At 50.1% G+C, this 13,573-nt stretch overlaps 6 protein-coding genes across 6 annotated transcripts; 3 read left to right on the forward strand and 3 right to left on the reverse strand.

Annotated features, from left to right (window-relative positions):
• Positions 1 to 1,006: 1,006 nt before the first annotated feature.
• On the forward strand, positions 1,007 to 2,130 carry N7471_005557 (uncharacterized protein; the record flags this gene model as incomplete). The annotated part of the gene is made up of 4 exons (XM_057278276.1): positions 1,007 to 1,165; positions 1,241 to 1,527; positions 1,611 to 1,824; positions 1,882 to 2,130. The coding sequence occupies 4 exons, from the start codon at positions 1,007 to 1,009 to the stop codon at positions 2,128 to 2,130; spliced, it is 909 nt and encodes a 302-aa protein (XP_057137886.1).
• Positions 2,131 to 2,922: 792 nt separating this feature from the next.
• N7471_005558 (zinc-dependent alcohol dehydrogenase) lies at positions 2,923 to 4,225 on the forward strand (the record flags this gene model as incomplete). The annotated part of the gene is made up of 4 exons (XM_057278277.1): positions 2,923 to 3,073; positions 3,160 to 3,533; positions 3,594 to 3,672; positions 3,741 to 4,225. The coding sequence occupies 4 exons, from the start codon at positions 2,923 to 2,925 to the stop codon at positions 4,223 to 4,225; spliced, it is 1,089 nt and encodes a 362-aa protein (XP_057137887.1).
• Positions 4,226 to 4,253: 28 nt separating this feature from the next.
• On the reverse strand, positions 4,254 to 5,517 carry N7471_005559 (putative C6 transcription factor; the record flags this gene model as incomplete). Its single annotated transcript, XM_057278278.1, has 3 exons — positions 4,254 to 4,628; positions 4,683 to 5,130; positions 5,180 to 5,517. 3 exons carry the CDS (start codon positions 5,515 to 5,517, stop codon positions 4,254 to 4,256), a joined length of 1,161 nt encoding a protein of 386 aa, XP_057137888.1.
• Positions 5,518 to 6,269: 752 nt separating this feature from the next.
• Positions 6,270 to 7,106, forward strand: N7471_005560 (DUF967 domain protein). The gene is made up of 2 exons (XM_057278279.1): positions 6,270 to 6,401; positions 6,457 to 7,106. The coding sequence occupies exons 1-2, from the start codon at positions 6,375 to 6,377 to the stop codon at positions 6,997 to 6,999; spliced, it is 570 nt and encodes a 189-aa protein (XP_057137889.1). The 5' UTR covers positions 6,270 to 6,374; the 3' UTR covers positions 7,000 to 7,106.
• Positions 7,107 to 7,330: 224 nt separating this feature from the next.
• On the reverse strand, positions 7,331 to 9,670 carry bipA (Hsp70 family ATPase KAR2; the record flags this gene model as incomplete). The annotated part of the gene is made up of 3 exons (XM_057278280.1): positions 9,288 to 9,670; positions 9,059 to 9,223; positions 7,331 to 9,005 (listed from the first exon to the last, which is right to left on the reverse strand). Exons 1-3 carry the CDS (start codon positions 9,467 to 9,469, stop codon positions 7,331 to 7,333), a joined length of 2,022 nt encoding a protein of 673 aa, XP_057137890.1. The 5' UTR covers positions 9,470 to 9,670.
• Positions 9,671 to 10,500: 830 nt separating this feature from the next.
• On the reverse strand, positions 10,501 to 13,331 carry N7471_005562 (putative translation elongation factor EF-1 subunit; the record flags this gene model as incomplete). Its single annotated transcript, XM_057278281.1, has 5 exons — positions 10,501 to 11,708; positions 11,768 to 11,950; positions 12,001 to 12,729; positions 12,944 to 12,994; positions 13,103 to 13,331. 5 exons carry the CDS (start codon positions 13,329 to 13,331, stop codon positions 10,501 to 10,503), a joined length of 2,400 nt encoding a protein of 799 aa, XP_057137891.1.
• Positions 13,332 to 13,573: the final 242 nt, after the last annotated feature.

Here is a 13,573-nt window from a genome sequence, read left to right on the forward strand (position 1 = left end):
TTATGAGAACAAGTGTGTATAATATGAAACATTCATGTCCATTCCATTATCTAAAAGCTCGGGTAGAATGACCCTAAGTGACTGGTCAAGACACGTTCGAGACGGAGAAATAGCGGGAAAACAAAGGCCTGACCGTTAGACTTCGTTGAGTTTTTATCATTATTATTCTTTGTATTCTTTGTATCCTTTGTATTCTGTGTTCTTTGTGTTCTTTGTGTTTGATGTTCTTTATGCTGTTGAGTTCCTGAAACATGTGTCTGGATCTTTCTATGATCTGTAAATAGCAAAACCATTCTTTTTGCCATCTCGTGGTTTATTTCCAAATTCAAGACAAACGTAAAAGAAACCCCAAAACCACCGTGCAGTAGCTCGTTTAGCTAGCCCGTTTAGCTCGAATCCCCAGGAACGCCACCTCCCGTTTCTCCGCATGGACATCCGACTCATCGCGGGGACAACCCCAGGGATAGTCCGGGGTTTTTTCGGTTTTTTTTTCCAGATTTTTTGCTAAATACAAAATGATTTGGATAGGAAGGGAGGGAGCACACAATTGAGGTGACATTGACATCCAAAGATGTTGCGCGTTGAGTCTCCAACTTCTGGAGTTATCCCCTATTTCCCCCCCGCCTACAACCCCTGTCGAGCCAACGACCGTAGACCATCTAGTGGCGTCGCAAATAACTTTTTGCGGGTTGAATTAGCCAAATAAGACAAGGAATAGCTGGCGCTAATTGCCGTGCTTATGCAAATTACGAATTAAATTATATAACTCTTGGTTCCATCTTCACTTTGAACCCTAGTGATGTCGCGCGTATGTGCGAGATAGAACCGGCTCTTTTTGTCACTTCCATGCCTTCATGAAGATTGTGCTTCATTTCTTTCCTCTACGCCTCTCGATCACAAACTCTTCCACCTATTCTGCCTCTTCCGCCTCACTCGCCTGACCCTTGTTTACCCTTCACCACAACTCCCCAGCAACCGCCTACGATTGACATGAATACAGCCCACGATGGCTACCGATCACATTTCGAAGCCTACCGAGGCTGATGCCCTGATCCTTGAAGCATGGGGCCAGGGTCTGATGGTTGGAAGTCTACTCATTATGGCCGCTATCACTCTTGCCAATATGAAGTCACATATTCTCTTGCACAAGCTGATCTTTGCTGAGGTAAGGAAGCCAAAAGACTGGCGCAGTCATGTATGCACTCAACAAAACCTTAGCTAATATGTGGATTGACTATAGCTCATCCTGGCTATGGCCCATGGTACTTTCATCTTCCCTCACGAGCCCGTCTACGGCTGGTATCTATCCGTGACCGCGATCGGTCTCAACATCTCCTGGGCCCTGCATAATGTTATCGCCTGGATGAAGAACCGCCCATTCCTATCGCGAAAGGTCTCGATCATCTACATTGCCACTGTTGTTCTCTGCTGGCCCTATTGGGGTCTGGAGATCTATGCGAACTTCACATACTTCAACAATATCAATAAGATTTTCCTGACGACCAGGCCAATGGAGCCACTATTTCGGTTCGTCATTCCCTCCCCGCCATATATCGAGTACTGCTCTTTCATATTTGAATCCCTTTCGCTCTAACATGGTCTCTCAACAGCGACCCGTGGTGGATCTTCACAACGGCCAGCCTGTTCTGGACGATCAAGCGCGAATACAACTTCGGATTATGGGAACTAGTAATAGTCAGCCCACGTTTCGGAATCATGCTGGCGGCAATGTGTCTGTCGATTATTTTCATGATTATCGATACCTGCAGCGTGCTCAATGCCTTTTCCAGCATGCTTCCAACAGGTGTTGAGCCGTTCTGGAAAGTAAGATCGCATCCATCCTATTTATCTGATTTCCATTTCCCGCACTAACCATCCCAGCTATCTTTCATTTTCAAATGTCTCTGCGACACGGTCATTCTCGACGACTTCAAGACGGCACTCGACCACTTGCGCGTACACTGGATGCGCAAGAAGAACGGCGAGTTATTCGTCACCCCGCTCGCTACTCCGAACTCAAGCCCTCGTGCGCACAGGACACGCAGGGATATTGAGACTGGCGATCCCAATTCACCTACTACCCCTACGAAGGGATCTTACGCACGCGCGGTGCATTTGGACAACGTTTAGATGTTTAATGAAATACCCGACATTCCTTTGCGGAGGGCGCGTGACTAGCTGGTGTTCGGAGCTTTGAGTCTGGTTTCTTGATCTCGGCGTTTCTGGTGAGGTTATGGCGTACCCGGATGGACTGAAATTAGTGCGATTGTACATACCCCGATTTGCTTGAGGATAGCGATTTGAAGCGTAGCATTTCAAGAAAGGAAAAAAAATATGGGAAAGCCTCCCCTAGGTTAGGTAGTTAATGGAACATACAGATCCTCTTCTTTGCTATTTGTAGATATGCTGCTGTAGGTAAGATCTGCAAATGTACAAGACCCGGAGAATTGATTCGGAGAATTAGCATGTCTTCATGCAGTGTCACATCTGTGAGGTTCTTTTTTCCTAGTCTACTACCAATAGTAAATAGTACTCAGGTTTGGCGTACTCTATTTATCCGAGTCTGTCTTGTTGATATTCACATCATCTGCACAAAGGTTGGCTGTAGGCTGTCTAGTTCCACCTCAGCTCATGACCAAACCACATCATTGACCAGTTATATCCTGATATTTGGCCCGGATTGGAGAACAAACTGACAATGCAGAACAATTTTCCCCGCTCAAGGATAACCCACGCACCACTTGATGTACACTTGATGTACACTCGGAGAATTGACATGATCCATCTTAGGTATTACAACGCAGACTCGAGTGTTAAATATAAATATAGCCATTTCACCTGTATAATATCCAGAATCCAGTCTCTTCTAGACATACTCCATATTCCATCCAATATCTCCTCAGCAAACATATCAAAATAACAATGGACACCCTCACCATTCCACAGACCCAAACAGTCGCTCTCGTCCGTTCACTGGGCGGCCAAATCGAGTTCAAAACAGACTACCCCGTGCCAATCCCGGGACGCAATGAAGTCCTCGCCAAAGTGCTCTACACCGGCGTCTGCCAGAGCGGTATGTAAACCGTCAATTAGTCCAACCGGCGCTCTCACCAGAATGTTATCTATCTCTCAACAAGACCCAGTCTAACACACTAACAGATCTACACACCAAATCCGGCACCGCAGCCGGGCCAGACGGCAACCCGATAACAAAGATCAAACTGCCACACGTGGGCGGCCACGAAGGTATCGGCCGGGTGGTCGCGCTTGGCCCGGATATCACGCACGCCGCGGGCCTGAAAATCGGCGGGCTGGTAGGGATCCGGTTCGCGAGCCGCATCTGTCGACGGTGCGAGTTCTGTCTTGCGGGTACGGAGCAGTACTGCGTTGCGAGTACGAACCATCTTCACCACGAGGATGGGTCTTTTCAGCAGTATATCGCGCTCGATGCGGATTACTTGACGATTTTGCCTGATGATGTTGATCCGAAGGTTATGGGGCCGGTGCTTTGTGCGGGTTTGACGGCTTATAAGGTGGGTTGGGTATTTTATGTTATATGGTTTTGGGTTAATTGGTGATTGGTAATTGATTAGGCCGTCTTGAATGCGAATGTTCGTCCTGGGAATTGGTTGGTGGTTGTTGGGGCCGGAGGTGGCCTTGGGCATTTGGCTGGTATGCTTTTTCTTTTTCCCCCGGTGGGGAATCCGGGAGACGGGTTGCAATCCACTGACATTGATTAGTTCAATATGCAAGAGCTCAAGGGGCTCTGGTAATTGGCGTCGACACTGGTCCTGGCAAGGGAGACTTTGTCAAAGGTCTGGGCGCGCAGGAATTTATCGACTTTGCCACCGAGGACCCCGTAAAGAGGGTGCAAGAGATTACTGGCTTAGGTGCACATGCTGCGGTAGTGACAGCAGGTAATGCAAAGGCGTTTGCACATGCTTGTGATATGCTACGGGTTGGTGGTACTTTGAGTTGTGTTGGTATTCCCCCGGGAAGACCGAGCTTGGAGACTCCTATCTGCACGATTGTGATCAAGGGGCTCAAGATCACGGGTAATTTGGTGGGCTCGCTGAAGGAATGCATGGAGGCTGTTGATATGGTACGACGTGGTATTGTTAATCCTGTGGTCAAGGTCCGGCCGTTCAAGGATTTACCTCAGGTATATGAGGAGATGGAGAAGGGTGATATTTCGGGACGGATCGTCCTTCAGATGACAGAATGATCCGATGAAAATGTTATCGAGATTGATATTAGATTATCTGAAGATCCGGTTGTTGAAGCCAATTCAAGAAATCTGGTGTCAATTCGTTCTGTTCCTCAAGCTCGCTGTTTGGTATGTATCCGGCAATCTGGGCCAGACCACCAGGTCCATTTTCGCCCCAGTGCAGGCCCGCATCTTCCTCCCCGGTTGTCAGCAGGCGAGCTGGAGCTGCGACTAGAGCTTCAGCAGTTTTAGCATGAAGGATTGACTTCAACATGGTATCCTGCTCGAGAAAGGGAACAATCTTCTGGTATAATGCATGCAGAAAGTCCTGTGGTCCTAGTTCGAGCCGAGAACTTATTTTGTGTGAGGACAAAAGAACCGTGTCCGCCAGTGAGTTGGTGACTTCGAAGCATTTCAGTAACTACAAAATGACGTTAGCCATAGCCTGGATTTCCTTTATATCAAGGCTACTAGCCTGGTCTCGTCCCAATGGGAGCAAATCGGTCTCGCTGAAGCCCCGCAAGGCCTGCAGTAAGGCACGGCCAACTTGCGCTGGAAATCCAAATGCCAAGACGGATGTACACGCTGAAGAAGACAGCAAGCCCATAGTGAGTGCCTCCTGCCAGAGAATGGTCCTCATCCACTCCCGTGTGATATAGTAGTCTGCCGTTCGGGTCGAAACGTGATTTTCCATGGTGAAGCATAGTGAAGCAATCTTCGCCTCGGTATCGGTCAGATGTGTAGCCAAGATGATCCCAGGACGCGAGTTGCGCCGTACCGAGAGTTGATCAAATGCAATAAAGAGCTTGACGAGCTCTAGCAACCCTCGAGCATGGACATCAGCATTCATATTTCTCTCCACATTTATTAATTCGGGGGGGTCAATATATGAAGGAGAGAGACCCAGGTGCAATGAATAACCTCTGAGGATAGTTAATAAGTTACTCTGCGAATTCAGAGGTTCCAGCCTACCTCTCTGATACCCAAAGCAACGGAAATACCAAGCCCTTGTTTGCAATCAACTCATCTTCCGCGTGTGAGAATTCTTCATTCAATCGCAGAATACGCGCTCCGGCCATGGCCTCTTGGATGAACATCATTGCTGAAGTTCGTTGGTTGACCTTGGCGTGGTACACATGCAAAAAGAAAGACACCAAGACGCTTCTGAGATCCAGATTTGTTCCATAGCTGTTGTAACGTTCACGCAGTCGCAGACAAGCCTGGACCATTGTGGTGCTATCCACTGCCCGGGAAGCATCTACGAAGGGATCAAGATGCAACTGAGCCATCGTGGCGGCGCAGAGGGCCATGACGAGACAAAATGTGTTCCCAGCATTGGAGTCAACTCTTTCTGGATATATATCCTCGAGCCTTCCTAAAAGAGCTTTTGCATTGACTACGGGCCAGACGCTGTATGAATATTGCTGATACAGACGGATCACCGACGCAAGGACTGTCTTTGGAATGCATTGGGAGCTGCATGTTGGGTTGGATGAAGAACCGGTCTCATCACTAGTGTTCTGCATGTATGTATCTTCTTGATCATTTTTCGGGTTCCCTGTGGATTGAATCGCTGGGAGTTCGGGTTCTCGGTGGCTTGCTACTCGCCGAGATTTCGGGCCCCTCCTGTGCGCAGGCTTCAGGTACGTACAGCGCACCCGCTTTACTGCACTGCGGCAGGTATCGCAGGGCCAAGAACCACTGCATTTCACTTTGCGGGAGATACAGGTGTCGCAGGCTCGTTTGGGTGGCATGGGGACTTAAGTTACTGAAAATGTCATGTTGAAGAAAGATGTACTTCGGGGAATGCGGAGACATTGGAGTTCGTCAAGGAGGGGTATTTTCGGCAGGGTTGCCGATATCTGCATGTCGGAACATTTCCGTGAGGATCTAGTTTGATATCCATAAATAGATGTTGTGAGATCAAAGCTTGGCCAGATACAATTCAAACATACAAAGTATGTAGCAATGATCTTGTCAAAGTCTAGATCTCGGCGACGTCACCGATGTGCCAGAAGGAAGGTCCACCCCTGCCATCACCCCCATCACCCCCATCACCCCCACTGCATAGAAATACCATTTGATCCCCCAAAAGGTTGCCCTCAACTTTTCTTCACCATTTACATACATATCTAGGTGCCAAAATAAACCTCAAACCACATCAATCATGGCTCTTTCCGCACCCAGCACGGACGTGAGTCTCCCAATGCTCCAAACAAGCCGAAAACCGAAAGCTAATCAAGAAACAGCCGCAAGTCCTAATCGCGCAAGAAACAAGCAGGGACCAAATTTTCCACACGTTCACCGCAGAAACCGCTTGGCAGCTAGGAAATGCACTAAGGGACCGAATCCTCCGCCTCCCGAACGGACAGCGCAAACCGGCTCTGATCTCCATTGCGCTCAGCGGCGGAGCCCCGCTCCACGTGGTGTTTCAGTCTGTGACGGAGAGCGGCACGATCCCAGACAACGAGAACTGGGTACGACGGAAGCGAAACACTGTGCTCCGCTGGGGTGTCTCGAGCTGGGCTATGAGACAGAAGACTATTAGTGGGCTCGCGGCTGGTGCCTCGGCGGACCAGATTGAGGCTGCTTTTGTTAAGAAGTATGCTGTTCCGAGTGCCAATGGGGGTGCTGTTGCGGATGAGTATGCTATCCATGGCGGTGGCTACCCGATTCGCGTGCATGGTGTTGATGGGGTTATTGGTGTCATCGTTGTGAGTGGGTTGAAGCAGGAGGATGATCATCAGGTTGTTGCGGAGACTATTCAGGCGTTTGTGGCTCAGCAAGTATAAGATGGATGTCGTATTTAGTCACCACTGTAAGAACATCTAAATTACAAGGAAAACCTTTACTCCATGAGTATTACAGAAGAAAGCGAAGGGGGCCTGGGGACATTACGTATATTTACTTCAATCAAAAAGAGGTAGATGGGCGTGTTACTGCGTCACTATCTTCATAATAAGAATGCAAGGTATCATTGTATTGTATTCTGAGCCGGCGTTCAACCAGGCCTAAAGGTTGGATGGGACACAAACAGTGCCCCGTGTAAATTCGAACACAAAAGGGGACTCAAGCAAGAGAAAAAAAAAGTGGAACTCCATGAACAATGCCTCAAAGATAATTTTACAGTTCGTCGTGGTCAAGGGGCTCGTCATCCTCATCAGGAGGAGAAGCAGAGCCGTACAGCTTGCTGGTGATGGGGTAAGCCACACCGGAAAGCTGCTCCTTCTGCTCCTCGAAGTCCTCCATGGTAGCGGTGGCGGCGTTGTCCTCGAGCCAGTCGTTGACCTCCTTCACGGCGTCGAGGATGGACTGCTTGTCATCCTCATCGATCTGGCCACCCAGACCGTTCTCGTCGTTGACCTGGTTCTTCAGGCTGAAGGCGTAGTTCTCAAGGCCGTTACGGGCCTCGATCTTGCCCTTAATGGCCTTATCCTCCTCGGCGTATTGCTCGGCCTCCTGGACCATGCGGTCGATCTCCTCCTGGGAGAGACGACCCTTGTCGTTGGTGATGGTGATGGACTCAGCCTTGCCGGTGCCCTTATCGGAGGCGCTGACCTTGAGGATTCCATTGGCATCGAGGTCAAAGGCGACCTCGATCTGGGGAACGCCACGGGGCGCGGGAGGGATGTTGGTCAGCTCGAACTTGCCGAGCATATTGTTATCCTTAGTCATAGTGCGCTCACCCTCGAACACCTGGATCAAGACGGTGGGCTGGTTGTCGGCGGCAGTCGAGAAGATCTGCGACTTGCGGGTAGGAATGACAGTGTTGCGGGGAATGAGCTTGGTCATAACACCGCCAGTGGTCTCGATACCGAGAGTGAGGGGGTTAACATCCATGAGAACAACGTCGACCATGGAGTCATCGCCGGAGAGAATACCACCCTGGACGGCGGCACCGAAGGCAACGGCCTCATCGGGGTTGATGCCCTTGCTGGCCTTCTTTCCAGCGAAGAACTCCTCGAGAAGAGCCTGGACCTTAGGGATACGGGTAGAACCACCAACAAGAACGATATCATCAACCTCGGACTTCTTGACCTTGGCGTCCTTCAGAACCTGCTCAACAGGCTTGAGGGTCTTCTTGAACAGATCAACGTTAAGTTCCTCAAACTTAGCGCGGGTCAGAGTCTCAGAGAAATCCTCGCCGTTGTGGAAGGCCTCGATTTCAATGCGAGTGGACATCTGGGAAGACAGAGTACGCTTGGCCTTCTCAACCTCGCGCTTCAGCTTACCCATAGCCTTAAGATCCTTCTTAACATCGGTGTTGTTCTTCTTGTTGTACTGCTTGACAAAGTAATCCATAACACGGTGGTCGAAATCCTCACCACCAAGGTGAGTGTCACCAGCGGTAGCCAGAACCTCGAAAACACCGTTGTCAATAGACAGAAGAGACACATCGAAGGTACCACCACCAAGATCGTAAACAATGACCTGGCGCTCGTCACCTGTCTTATCAAGACCGTAGGCGATAGCGGCGGCGGTGGGCTCGTTGACAACACGGAGGACGTTGAGACCGGCGATGGTACCGGCATCCTTGGTAGCCTGACGCTGGGCGTCGCTGAAGTAGGCGGGAACGGTAACAACGGCGTGGGTGACGGTCTTGCCCAAGAAGCTCTCGGCAATCTCCTTCATCTTACCGAGGACCATGGCGGAAATCTCCTCAGGGGTGAAGGTCTTGGGGGACTGGTTGACGTCGACCTTGACTTGGGGCTTGCCATCCTTCTTGACGACCTTGAAGGGGTAGTTCTTGATGTCCTTCTGGATGTCCTTGTCATCAAACTTGCGACCAATCATACGCCTGTAATGTGTTAGTGCTCAGTTCATGCTATGTGGGGTGTAGTGGATGCTTACTTGATGTCGAAGACGGTGCGCTCGGGGTTAGCGGCATATTGGTTCTTGGCGGCGTCACCAACGAGGCGCTCCTCATCGGTGAAAGCAACGTAAGACGGGGTAATACGGTTTCCTTGGTCGTTGACAAGAATTTCGACCTTTCCGTTCTGCATCACACCAACACAACTGGACTCAAAGTTAGCAAGCTGTCTCATCTAACATCAATGTTTTCCAGACTGAGGCAACGTACGAGTAAGTGGTTCCCAAATCAATACCAATAACATTGCCGTAGCTCTCAGGGGAGTTCTCCTCCTGTGCGTGGGCGGTGTTTCCAAAGAAGGCCAGAGGCGCGACGAGGACGAAGAGGAGGTAGAAGATGGTGGTCCAGGCGAAGGGCTTGGACGCGCCATCGCGTGCGGATAGGCGAGCCATTGTGAGAGGTGTATGTATAGGTAGGTGGATCGAAGTCCTTTTTCAACACGAAGACAAAGAAGCTGTCGTTATGGAAGCTTCGCGCGTGCCGGTCTAAACAGCTGCGCAGACGAGTAAACACAAGGCGTGTTTGACTCTATGAACCCTTATGTTAGTCGATAATATGTGGGAAAGGGACCCAGGGCGAAGTGAGGGAATGGGAGAATGGTTAGGAGAAGAATCGAAGAAAGAGGACTTCTTGTACGCGGATACGGCCCAGCGGCCATGCTGGCCTTTTCCCAGTTCAGGTCACTTCTCGTGTGCTGATTGGCTGGCTTCCGCTCGGCAGTAGCTGACTCAGAAACAGCCCTGTACCACACCGCCTTCTTCAACAGGCATTATGCTCCCCAAAATAGTCTAGCGGCAGGGGTCTATCCACAGGCTACGCAGGGCTTCCACCAATCAACGACTGCCAAATTATCGAACTTGCTAGAAGGGGCCAAATGTTTGCCCCTTCGGGGAATTCGCGCGATCTAGTAAATTGCTGAAGTTTAGCCGGTTGACTCATGTCCTTGCCACTGACCACGTGTTGCTACACTCTATTCTACATTCCAACAGCCTAATTTGATGTCGATTTATTGATCATGACAAGTGGCATCTTGATCGAGAGACCATGATGGCGAGGCATACTCTGTACTGCGGGCCTATAATTGGGCCGGGGATCTCCCGAGTAGGGGGGCGTGGCACAGAGCACCCACCATGCCCTGGGATTTAGTGTACAGCTTATGAGTCTAACTCTAATGGCACTACTTGTGCACCACAATCCAATAGTTCATTCAATAATTGGGCTTGATCTTATTCCCCAAATCATATCTGAAATCATATCCAAGAACCAATCACCGACTGGCCAGCTCTAGATGGAATACCATTCTATGATAGATATATATTTTCATAGTTCAGTGGAAGACAGTATTCTAGTTAAACAATATTTTTCTACCAACGAAGAAAACTTGTGGCACATCACGAATGAGATGGATTTTGATTAAGAAAGCTCATTCTAACAAACCAGCAGCTACCGTCGAGCCTCCCGCGCGCAGGACAATCCTGGTCGGTGCCTCAAGAGGAACAGCTTGATCCATTTCAACCACAATACGCGCCACGATACCCGGGCCCACAATCTTTGGGCGTTTCTTGATAGCCGCTCCGGACGCTTTGTCCAGAGAGGCAACCAGCTTGCTGATGCGGCCAGGTACATGTAGACGGCCACGGTGCACATCCACTTGCATGGGCATCAGGTGTTCGAAGGCCAGAACTTTGGCGGTGAAAGAAGTGATGGTAGGAATGGGAGAAGAAGGACGGCAGACAACGTCACCGGAACGGAGGTGAATAGGGTCGATATTGGCGATGTTTAAAACGACGTTTTGACCTGCCACGGCCCAGTCACTCGGTTCGCTGTCCACCTCCAAACTGCGCACTATTGCTGTTTCACCACTGGGCATGATCAGGATATGGTCGCCCATCTGCAAGCTGCCTGCGTCGATACGGCCAGAGATGGAAAGTGGATTTTGCACGCCACCTCGGAAGACATCACCAATCGTCATACGTAAAGGCTTTTCGAGGGCGTGTGTGTATGGCTCCGACGTTTCCAGTTCTTCAATCAATGTGCGACCTGTGTACCAGGATGCGTGAGGGTCGTCAGTCCGTCGAGAAATATTGTCTCCTAGAACTCCCGAGCACGGCACAAACGAAATGTTGCTGTCCTGGAAGCCCGCGGTTGTCAAGAACGCGGAGATCTGCTGTTCAATCTCCTCGAATCGTTCGTGATCCCATTGCACGGTATCCATCTTGTTCACAGCCACCACAATCCTTTGAACGCCCATGCTGCGCACCAGCAGAGCGTGCTCCTTAGTCTGACCTTTCAACCCCGACTCGAAATTGCCCACACTGGAATCGATGACCAGAACAGCAAAGTCTGCCTGGCTGGCACCAGCGATCATGTTCGGGACGAAATCGCGGTGACCTGGTGCATCAACAATGGTAAAGGCTGTCTTGTCGGTCTCAAACTGATTGGTGGCGATATCTATTGTCACGCCTCGTGCTCTCTCCTCTGACCCTTGGTCCAGGACCCAGGCTAGGGCGAATGAGCCCTTACCGATCTTCTCGGCCTCTCGCCGATACCTATCTAGAGTCCGTTGGTCGATAGCACCTTGATCTGCTAACAACCGTCCCATGAGAGTGCTCTTTCCAGCATCAACATGACCTATATTGGATATGAGTCAGTCCAGGTCCGCACCTTCTTGCCAGTGGAGATCGACTTACCAATAACCACAAAGTTTGCGGACCGCTTGCGGGTGGACTTCTTGTACTCTGATAGAACATCAAGATTCTTGCTCTTGACGGTCACTTTGTCTTCCACTGATAGGTCCTTCATGCCACCTGCCAGATCAGACTGGCCTTTCTTCGCCACTGTCGATTTCGATGCGGCCGATTTCGACTTCATTCCTACATATTATTAGGCAATTGCCTTTAAACCTTCCTGCGGATCGCCAAACCTTTCGCTGTGTTCTGTGCATTGAGAACGACATCGTCGGGGCTGGGCGCTGCAAAGTCAAAAGGTTCAGCATGATCCTGTCCATAGATCCTCAACAGGTCTGAGCTGGAGTGTAAGTGGCTGGGCTCAGCTGCTGTCGGGCCGGTTGCTGCGCCAACGATAGTGCTGGCAAATGGTGAGGGCGAGGCTCGAATGGTAGGCACTGTTTGCTGGGGTTCTGGTTCTTCTTTCGCTTCAAGTACCACACTTTGCATTGATTCCGAGACCTCAGACACAGATGGATTTCTGGTCTCGGATCCGGGCCGCTTCGATGACGGATGCGAAGAGGAGTTTGGCGTTGCCAAACGACGGAGAGACCCAGGACTCTCTGAAGCTTTTGGTGTGGACCTCCCGCTAGCTGCAAGTCTGTCACGAAGAGAGCGCGAAGTACCCGAATGATCAAGCGAGGACATCTTTGGTTGTTCAAGTTTGGGAGTTGATGGAGTCGAAGTCTCCGGCAGCGATGGTGCCTTATCGCCCTCTTTCTTCTTCCGGGCTGCAGCTAGCGCGGCCAATTTGGACAGTTTTCCACCACTCTCCGGTGCACCGCCCAAGAGCCCCAAACGTGGATAAAGCGGCTCAATCAGGATTTCCGATTTCCGATGAGAGGGAACGTTGAGCCAGGGAGAATCGCGAAAGAAATCGGCAGCCGAGAAGTGTGCTGTGGAAGGAGGAGCAGGGTATGCTGGTACTGGAAGACCTGTTAGAACATTGTTCAAACTTTTTATGGCATCAGTTTCGAGTATCTAGAAATCACATGAAAGGGATTTGCACCAGATACACACATTTTCATTTGCAAGGAACAGCAGCAGTCATGATCAGGGCGCGCAGAATATCTTGTGGCCCAGACCCCGAGCCCAGCGACGACACTTTAGGATAACAATTATCCCATGAACATTGCTTACCTGGTTGAATCTTCGATTTCTGCAGCTTCGTAGCCTCCTTCTCTCTCTTTCCTGCACGCAGAACTTCGGTTAGCTGAATTTCACAACAAACAATTGAACGCGGAAACCCGCGATAGAAAATACGATTTGATGCGGCGTATCTGCGCCAATTGAACATACCCTTCAAATAATTGACCGACTTCTCGATATCATTGTAGTAGTGCCATAATGCGTCTTGCACTTCTTCTTTTGTGGCGGTCACTGACGGTTGCCCGGCACCGAGCTGTTGCAAAACAGCGGTAGTACACTGTTGCAAGAACTCCTGTTCCTCAGGGTCAGCTGGTGCGTCCTCATCGTCATAGAAATCATCATCGTCGTAGTCGACATCCTTAATACGGTGTCGCGACATTACGGCGTCAGGAGGTGGGTGGGGTAACAAACGAGGGGTTCGTCAGTGACGGAGGAGGAACCGTAATCGACGTATGGAGCAATTGAGCTGACCGCCTTCTTCACCGCCTTCTCCTTCCTTTCTATCATCCTTCGAAGTTCTGTTATGACATCTGTTTATGCCTTCAATTATTAGCTCTGCGAAGCCATTTCCAATCTGAACACAACATAGCTTTGACATCTAAGTTGCAAAATCGATGTCAA

Source organism: Penicillium samsonianum, assembly GCF_028829775.1.
Source record: "Penicillium samsonianum strain IBT 33392 chromosome Unknown utg000003l_segment0_segment0, whole genome shotgun sequence".
Classification (NCBI taxonomy): domain Eukaryota; kingdom Fungi; phylum Ascomycota; class Eurotiomycetes; order Eurotiales; family Aspergillaceae; genus Penicillium; species Penicillium samsonianum.